Source organism: Garra rufa, chromosome 20 (assembly GCF_049309525.1).
Source record: "Garra rufa chromosome 20, GarRuf1.0, whole genome shotgun sequence".
NCBI classification, from domain to species: Eukaryota; Metazoa; Chordata; class Actinopteri; order Cypriniformes; family Cyprinidae; genus Garra; species Garra rufa.
Genome location: NC_133380.1, coordinates 39,901,729 through 39,911,135, shown reverse-complemented (window position 1 = coordinate 39,911,135; position 9,407 = coordinate 39,901,729). Strand labels below are relative to the sequence as shown.

Here is a 9,407-nt window from a genome sequence, read left to right as displayed (position 1 = left end):
TACAAACACAGATTAAAATAACAAAATATTTATGTCATAAAATTTAATCATACATTTGTATGTATTAACATAAATATTAAAATAAAATTTAATAAAATGTATCAAATTAAAAAAAAAAAAAAATAAATCTGTTATTGTTATTATTATTATTAGGCACTTGATACTAAATGTCAGTTTTTCAGAATGTTTAATTTTTTCCTTCAGCTGGATTTCTAGTAGAATATTATATATTCTAAAATGATTATTATATATTAATATTTTTTAAATATTCTTCTAGAAATCCATATATATAAATAATAGACATAATTCCAAACATCTTGCTAATCATTTTTTATTTATTTATATAGCACATTTAATGCAACCACTGATTGTCCAAAGTACTTTACAATCACTAACAAACATGCATACATAACATGAATAAAATAACAAAATATTTATGTCATAATTTTTAATCATACATGTATTAAAATAAAAATAAACATTAAAATAAAATAAATAAAAGTTAATAAAAAAATAAATTAAAATAAATCAGTTATTATTAGGCAGTAGGCACTGTTATTTAAAACGAATTAACAAAGAATAATACATGCTGTAAAAATGTACTGTTTATTGTTATTTGTTCCTATAAACTATACAAAAAAAAAAATAAGCTGGTGAATGAAAGACACAGACACACGTTTGTTTCGCTATCTGGGAATATTGCATAGACTTCAATTGATTTTGAACCCAACCCATACCCCACACAGAAACATTTGCAAAACACTAGATTAAAATAAAAACATATTTTGGCTGATTTATAAGCCAAATGTCCTCACTAGTGGCTTTTGGTCCTCACAGCTATAGTACAGTAATAATATGGTATGCATTTTTAGACGCTCCCTTATATTCCTCTGCCGCATATTTGTTGACGGTCCCTGAGCTCGCACAGCGCTGAAACCGATCCACAGCGATCTGTAGCGGTGTGTCACAGTGTCACTGTTTTACCGGGGAAAGGGATACACATTCAGGCGCATTACAGCCACCGGCGATGCTATGCTACATTTTTAACTGAAAGACGGAATAACTGCAAAAATGACGGTGGATTTTGAGGAATGTATTAAAGATTCCCCCCGATTCAGGTAAGAAACACACTCATGTTCCTCAGCAAAACGCCTGTTTGCATGTGAACGGAACGATTCGCTTTAAACAACACCGATATTACAGTTAATAACATCTTTGACTATTGTGTTTGCGAGCAATTAAGGATTGTTTGTGAAATACGAAAGATGTTTGTTTGAGGATCTGGTTTATTTTAAAACACGACGATTTTTAATTAGATCGCGTTTAATTGATAGCATGTACACTACATAGTAAGCTGATAAAGACAGCATTTTGTTTCATCACAAATGCCGTCTCGCTTGGCATCTTTCTAGGTTATGTTCTTGAGGGACCAGTTGAATGAATGAGGGCTCTTTAAGGACACTGATCTATAGCCGCAGTAGCCCAGTATCGCTGGTTTGTCGTGTAATTGTGTTACGGATATTGCTGGATCATTTAAATGAGATGATTCGGTCCATTTCTAATGCAGCAGCATCACATGAAAGCCAATGCAGTGATGATGTTCCGATGAATTCATGAAGGGGGGCGTTGCTGTGCTCTAGTATCATGATTACTAATGCAGAGACACTGGCCATTTACATGCACATGATTCATGGACATACACTCATCTGTTACAGTAACATTAATTATCGCTGTAATTCTAATTAGTCGTGTGTGCACCTGTTATCTGAGATCACACTGCAGTCATTTAATGGCCGTAATTATTAATCATTAATAGTCACCAACAGACTCATATTAAACAATAAAATAAATAGCTAAATATTGTTAGCAGATGTTTGTTTAGTGATTAAATGTCTCACAGAAGAGAACAGAACAGCCTACACTCTTAAAAATAAAGGTGCTTCACAATGCCATAGAAGATCCTTATCTATAAAATGTATAAACATCAAAAAAAAAAATCCAGTTTTTCCACTTAATGCAATGTGTTATTTGCCATTTCTTTGTAACTATAAGTAAAATTTACTATTTAAAATTGTTTTACACCATTTTTTTTTCTTGTTTGAAGATTGTATTATTCTAAAAATCACATTTAAATTTAGTTTACCTCGTTTATATGTGAGAATCCTTATATTTTAAAGGGAAAATGGTTGTGTGAATTAAAATAAGAAGTATTTAGATTTGCAAATTTATATTCATTTTAAGACATCTTAAAGTCCTTTCTGGATGTTTGCGTACACTCTTAAAAATAAAGGTGCTTGACGATGCCATAGAAGAACCTTTTTGTTTAAATGGTTCCATCAAGAACGTTTAACATCTGAAGAGCATTTCTGTTTCACAAAATAAGGTTTTGTTTTGTGCAAAAGAAGGTTCTTCAGATTATTAAAAGGCAAGAAAGAGATGGTTCTGACTGAATGGTTCTTTGTGGAACCATAAATTGTTCTTCTGCACTCTTAAAAATAAAGGTGCTTATAAAGGTTCTTCACAGCGATGCCATTGAAGAACCATTTTTGGTTCCACAAAGAATCATTCAGTTAAAGGTTCTTTAAAAACCATCTCTTTCTAACCTTTTTATAATTTGAAGAATCTTCTTTCGCCACGAAGAACCTTTTGTGAAACAGAAAGGTTCTTCAGATGTTAAAGGTTCTTTATGGAACCATTTAGACAAAAAAGTTCATCTATGGCATCGTGAAGCACCTTTATTTTTAAGAGTGTAAGCAAACTACCAGAAAGGACTTTAAGATGACTTACATTTATTTGAATTCACACCCTCAACAGCCATTTTTTCTTTACAATATAAGGATTCTCACATATAAACGAAGTAACCTAATTTTAAATGTGATTTTTAGATGAATGCAATCTTCTAACATGAAAATGGAAATGGTGTAGAAACAATTTACAGTCAGAAATTGCTAGTAAATTTTACTAACAGTTACAGAGATACACATTGCATTAAAAGTGAAATTTTTAGGTTGAAAAACTGAAACTATTATTTTGATGTTTATGCATTTTATATAGTCCTATAATATATTTTTTTTAGTATTTAAGTAATATGATGAGTACAAAGTCATGGGGCCTTTGAATGTTGTTGTGGACAACATGAAGATGTGGTGTTAAAAAGGTAAAAAAAAAACACTGATTTAAAGAAATAGTTCAGAAAGAAAAATAATATGTTTGCAATTATTTACCAAGTAATTAAGTCAAATTCATCTACAAATCGCATTTAAATGCTGAACAAAGTGAATTGCAACACGATATAATATAAAATGTAAAAGCATTACATAAAAATATTAAGTCAAATAAAATTAAGATGTGTTATTAGTGATTTAAAACTGTAAATGAAGATGCCTACAAACCCTTATAATGTTTTTTATATTATTTATTCTGTTTAACCCAAAATGAGAAATTCTGAAGAATGTTCTAGTTGCTCTTTTCCATATAATTACAGTGTATAGGAACAAAAGAGCTTAAAGGAGGAGTTCACTTCCAGAACAAAAATGTACAGATAATGTACTCACCCCCTTGTCATCCAAGATGTTCATGTCTTTCTTTCTTCAGTCGTAAAGAAATTGTTTTTGAGGAAAACATTTCAGGATTTCTCTCCATATAGTGGAACTTCCAAAATGCAGATTAAATGAAGCTTCAAAGGGCTCTAAACGATCCCAGCCGAGGAAGAAGGGTCTAATCTAGCGAAATGATCAGTTTTTTTCTAAAAAAAATTTAGTTTACAATTTATACACCTTTTTTTTTTTTTTTTTTTTTTTCAAGACAAATGCATGTCTTGTCTAGCTCTGCGATGCACATGCATACTCTGTGTACTCCGGTTCAATACAGTTAGGGATTGGCGAAAAACTCCTATCCCATTTTCTCCTCCAACTTCAAAATCGTCCTACATCGCTGTAGAAAGAAAGCTCAAATACCCTTTACAAAAAAAGGTAAAACAGCAATGTAAGACGATTTTGTAGTTAGAGGAGAAAATGAGATGGGAGTTTTGAACAGAGTATGCGTCGCAGAGCTAGACAAGATGAGCATTTGTAGTTCAAAAGTGTATAAATATTAAGTTATTTAAGAAAATGACAGATCGTTTTGCTAGATAAGACCCTTATTTCTCATCTGGGATCATTTAGAGCTATTTAAACTGCATTTTGGAAGTTCAAACTCAGGGGAAACCATAGAAGTCTACTATATGGAGAACATTCCTGAAATGTTTTCCTCAAAAAAAACTAATTCTTTACAACTAAAGAAAGACATGAACGTCTCGGATGACAAGGGGGGTGAGTACATTATCTGTAAATTTTTGTTCTGGAAAGAACTACTTTTTTAAAATCACATCAAACTATCATAAAAATGGTTTAATCAACTTGATTGTAAAAACTTACTTCAACTCACTGACTGAGTCATACAGTTATAGCTACAAAAAGTCTTGAATGTAGTTGCTTAGACTACTTTTATGATATTCTTAGTAGGACATTTTTAAAAAATTTCTCCCCATAGAACAAAAATGCCTTATGGTTTTGGCACTGTAAATAATGACAGAATTTTATTTTTGGGGTGAACTATTCCTTTATTTTCTTGACTGGTGTCTACTATTATTTATATGCAGGAATTCTGGCAATATAGACTGATTAGATTTGTAGTGCTGTCATTGTTTTCAGTGTAGTGCGAGTGTTGATATCAGTAGTTCAGTCAGCACATGTGCAGCTTTCAGCGCGGGCAGATTCACTTCAGATGAATTGTAATGAGGTGAGTCACAGCTCCAGCCGGTCGTGTGGGTCCGATCCTTCATCATCATACATGATTGTTCAGAAGAACACAGGAGATGCTGGACTTGTCTCCATCTGTTCAGCTCATCTGTTATCTTCCATGTCAGACATTGTGGCATCATGAAGTTCATTCTGCAGCACTGGTTTACAGTACTCCATCATGCACATAAATGTTTATCCAGCAAGCTGTCAGTGCTTGCCCTTCTCTGCCGCTTTGTGCCTCTGAGGCATCAAGGACTTTTGAAAGGCAGGCAGCGGCGGCATCATGGAGATGAGGAGTCTCTGCGAGGGGTTGATGTTCTGGGCAAACATCCAGTATTCCCAGCTTCACTGATGCTTAAGGACTAACACACTCCAGGGACCATACAAAAAGAGCCAGAGAGTAGATTTTGGTGAAAACTGAAAAGTGACTGTTTATTCTGCATCTTAAGAACAAGGTCACATGACCAACACAAACTTGACAAATCTCCAGATTTTCAGAACACTGTAAAAAAAAAAAAAGCCGTAAAATTTACGGTAAAAAACCGGCAGCTGTCATTGCCAGAATTTTACCGTAAAAAAAATACGGTAGCAATGTTTTAGGTTTTACAGTTTTCAGTTAAATTTACAGGTAAATACCGTAATTTCACTGATATAATGGCAATGTAACAACCTTTTAAAGTACTGAAATCTGTTTTTAACTTTTGTAATACAATGATAACCATCAAAAGCAGGTGGTGATGACAACATCACATGTTGAGCCAAGGCCCATCACAAGGAGGTTTTGAAAAATAACATACATAGAAGGTGCACAGTGTCATTCACACAAACACTAAACACCGTCGTGGTAACACACAGAAAACTGAAATAATGCAAAAAAACGTTAGATGTAACATACAACCCTAATGTACAAAACTGCCAAGAAAAATACAAGAATAAAAAGTTATTTTAACAAAAAAACATCAAATAAAGAAAAATGAAATTTTACGTTCTTTTTCCACTTCCAAAAACTGTGTGGTACCGTAAAACTACATGCACAGTTTTTCACCGTATATAGAAGGGGAACTTACCGTTAACGATTTCACAGGTTTATACCGTAGCATTTTTACAGTTTTTTACCGTTAAATTCACGGTCATTGTTAACAGTGTAACACAATACAGTGTCAACTCAACCAGAGGTCCCCGGCTCAAATTTTAGATTTTGCTAATATTTATTCTGAAGAAAGATAGACATGTATAGTGATAAAAGCCAAAATATTAAATGTCATGGATGAATAATTACTGAGTAATCCACTATTTTGTAGAGGGAGGTCAAAATGGCAATTTTCACCTTAGATTCAGAGTCAAGTTACAGGGGGGTAAAAATGACTTTTGAAAGATGGCAGCATCATTATCTTATTTTCACACAGAGATTGGTAGCTATATTAGTAAAATCTGTTGACTTTAGCAATCTTTGTTGCATTATTTGCCAATGGTGACCATTCAAAAATGGGGAAACGGCACTTTTCAAGTTTTTCTCCAAAGTTCTAAGATGAAAATTGCCATTTTGACTCCTCTCTACAAAATAGTGGATTACTCAATAAATATTCATCCATGACATTTAATATTTTGACTTTCATCACTATACATGTCTATCTTTCCTCAGAATAAATATTAGCAAAATCCCAAATTTGAGCCGGGGAAGTTTTTGAAATTTGGTTGATTTGACAGGAAATGACCCTATTAGAGATGCGTTGCATCCCAAATGACGCACTTATGCACTATGTAGTGTACGAGTTATATAAGGTTATTAAAGGCATTCATTTAAAATTGAATTAGTGATTAATTAAAGTTGTAGCACATGACTGGATGTCCAACATTCCATGCTTGATATTTCCAGGTAATTAAGTGCATCATCCGGCATTTCAAGTGCACCTTTTTTTATTTTGGAAGTTTCAGTGTGAACACAGTACTTGCACTATTTATACTACAAAATGGCATAGCTTTGCCTCTTACAGTAAAGTTACTCATTTGTCTAAATGTAAAAAAAAAAAAAAAAAAAAGAAGGACTAGACATTTCTAAATAGTTTCCTCTAAAATCACAAGATTCCAAATGATAAAGTAATGGAGCATCTACAGAAACAATCAGCTCTTTGATGAATTCTTCTTTTCACTCAAAACATGATCCACTGAGTCACTCCTGCTAAAAAAATGAAGAGAACCAAACTGGCGCGCCCCGCGGTGTGTATGTGCGCATGCTGACGGACAGCCGGCTGCTGTTGTATAACACAGCGAAACTGGGACGTGGAGAGTAGGAGGCAGGAACTAAAATCATCTGCCCATTCATTCAAGCAGGCTGTCAGCTTTAGGAGAGGTGGAGGTGTAGAGAGAGACATGTAGATTGGTTTGTACACGCTTCGACCTGCAGGCAGGATCAGGACACGCCAGAGTATTGAGGGAAATCAGGTGTGGCTGCAGTACATACTGCACTGAACAGATTATTGCATGAAGTGCAATCAGACGATTGAAATACAGGCATCTAGGTGGGACAGTGTTGCGGCTGAGTTGCTGTACTTTTATAGTATGCTTTGAGTTAAATAAAAAAAACTTCCGTCTAGACCGTTGATGAAGTATGTTGTAGAGGCATGCAGGTGTGAAATATAATTGCATTCCTGGACTTATGACATCCGCAGTTTTTTTGATCTGTGTACTAACAACAACCACAACAACAGTTTGCTTTGGTGCTGTTGAACAAGAATTTAACCACCAAGAATAATTACTCTTCCGTCACATTTCTTTCGGGGAATGTTCAGGGAATTTTCATGGGCGAATCCATGCAATCTGGAATTTTGCATGAGGGCAGAACATTTTCCCATGCAGATTTCACAACTGATTTAAGTTGATTACACGGGTGTCAAAAGTACCGACTGCAATGTCAATCGGTGCTGAAATTCTAAAAACGTACCGACCTTGAGCTCTGAACTGCTTCGAACAAATGAAATTGCAAATTGCATTATTTGAGAAAATTACAATGTTTTTGTAAAAAACACTTTAAAATACCATGACTTGATTTTTAATAACTCACAATTGTGTATTATAAAGTCACTCAGAATTGCAGAACTCGCAATTCTAAGAAAAAAGTCAGAATTGTGAGTTTATGTCGGGCAATTCTAAATTTATAACTCGTAATTACGAGTTAATATCACGCAATTCAGAGAAAAAAGTCAGAATTGCAAAATGTAAGCTCACAATTGCAAGAAAAAAAGTTCGAATTGTGAGATACAAACTACATTTGTGAGAAATCTTCAGTATTGTGATACTGTTATGTTTATATCTTAGAATTCTGAGAAAAAAATTGTGATATAAACGAAATTCTGAGAAATATAATTTTGAAATGATATTTTATTTTTATAAAAGATAAAAACATCAGAATTGTGAGATAAAAAGTCGGAATTTACTTTTTTTTCTTCATTTTTTTAAACTCTGTGGTGGAAATGGGCTTTCATAGACCATTTTTTTACATTTTACAGATTGTTTTTTTTTTTTTTTTTTGCTAATGTGACCACACCTTTACATTTAAAGTGATAGTACACCTAAAAATGAAAATTCTGAAAATAATGTACTCACCCTTGTTTCAATGATTTAATTTCTAATAGGGTATGCCATAGAAGTTCAAGTATTCACAATGTATTGGCAATAGCCAAAAATACATCTTGGGACAAAATGATGTAAAATATACTTTTCTTTAATGCCAAAAATTAGGATATTAAATAAAGGTGATGTTCCATGAAGATATTCAGTAAATTTCCTACCATAAATATATTAAAATGTAATATACATTGCTAAGAATTTAATTTGGACAAATTTAAAGGCCATTTTCTCAAAATTTTGATATTTTTGCACCCTTAGATTCCAGATTTTTTTTTAAATAGCTGTATCTCGGCCAAATATTGTCCTATCCTAACAAAGATTATTTATTCAGCTTTAAGATGATGTAATAATCTCCAAAAATGTCAATAATTTACCCTTATGTTCGTTTTTGTTTTGCATTTTGTATAGAACAGCTTGTGATGTATATTTGACTGTTGACTAGGGGTGGGAAAAAAATAAATTTTCCAGTGTATCCTGATTCTCTGATTCTGAATCAATTCTAATAACTTCAGAATGTTTCCTGAGCTGGTTTTTTTTTTTCAGCATATGTGTGATGCAATAGAAACACACAAACACAACATTGAGTAAGTATAGAAAATTGCATAACCTTTCAGGGTTGAGGCGAGATACAAAGGCAGTTGCAGGCTTCATTGCACAGGACATGCACTGAGAAATGTGCGCTTTGCTTGACATTGTACATTTTCACCCACCAGTATTTCATCGTTTTACCCTCCAAATGATTCCAAACATTCTAGAAGGTTTTGTAACGTTCTGGAATATTTTTAGATCTTTCTGGAAGATTCCAGAACATTCAGCATACACTTCAAGAGTTTTGGATGACTCACTTTTGCTACCTGTTTATGTTAAACTGTTGTTGTTTAACATGTCATTTTATGTATGAGTAATAACAGATCAGCTTGTATAATTTGTCAACATACTGTTTTAGTTTTGTAATGACTTAAGGCGAGACACTGAAGGTGAATAGGGTAAAAATAACTA

At 33.3% G+C, this 9,407-nt stretch overlaps 1 protein-coding gene across 1 annotated transcript in view; it reads left to right on the top strand.

The window, feature by feature from the left end:
• Positions 1 to 952: 952 nt before the first annotated feature.
• Positions 953 to 9,407, top strand: part of acap3b (ArfGAP with coiled-coil, ankyrin repeat and PH domains 3b) — a 235,515-nt gene continuing 227,060 nt past the window's right edge. Inside the window, exon 1 of the mRNA XM_073825433.1 lies at positions 953 to 1,118. Within this exon, the coding sequence (XP_073681534.1) occupies positions 1,072 to 1,118 (47 nt within the window). The 5' untranslated portion in view covers positions 953 to 1,071. The remainder of the gene's footprint in view (positions 1,119 to 9,407) is intronic.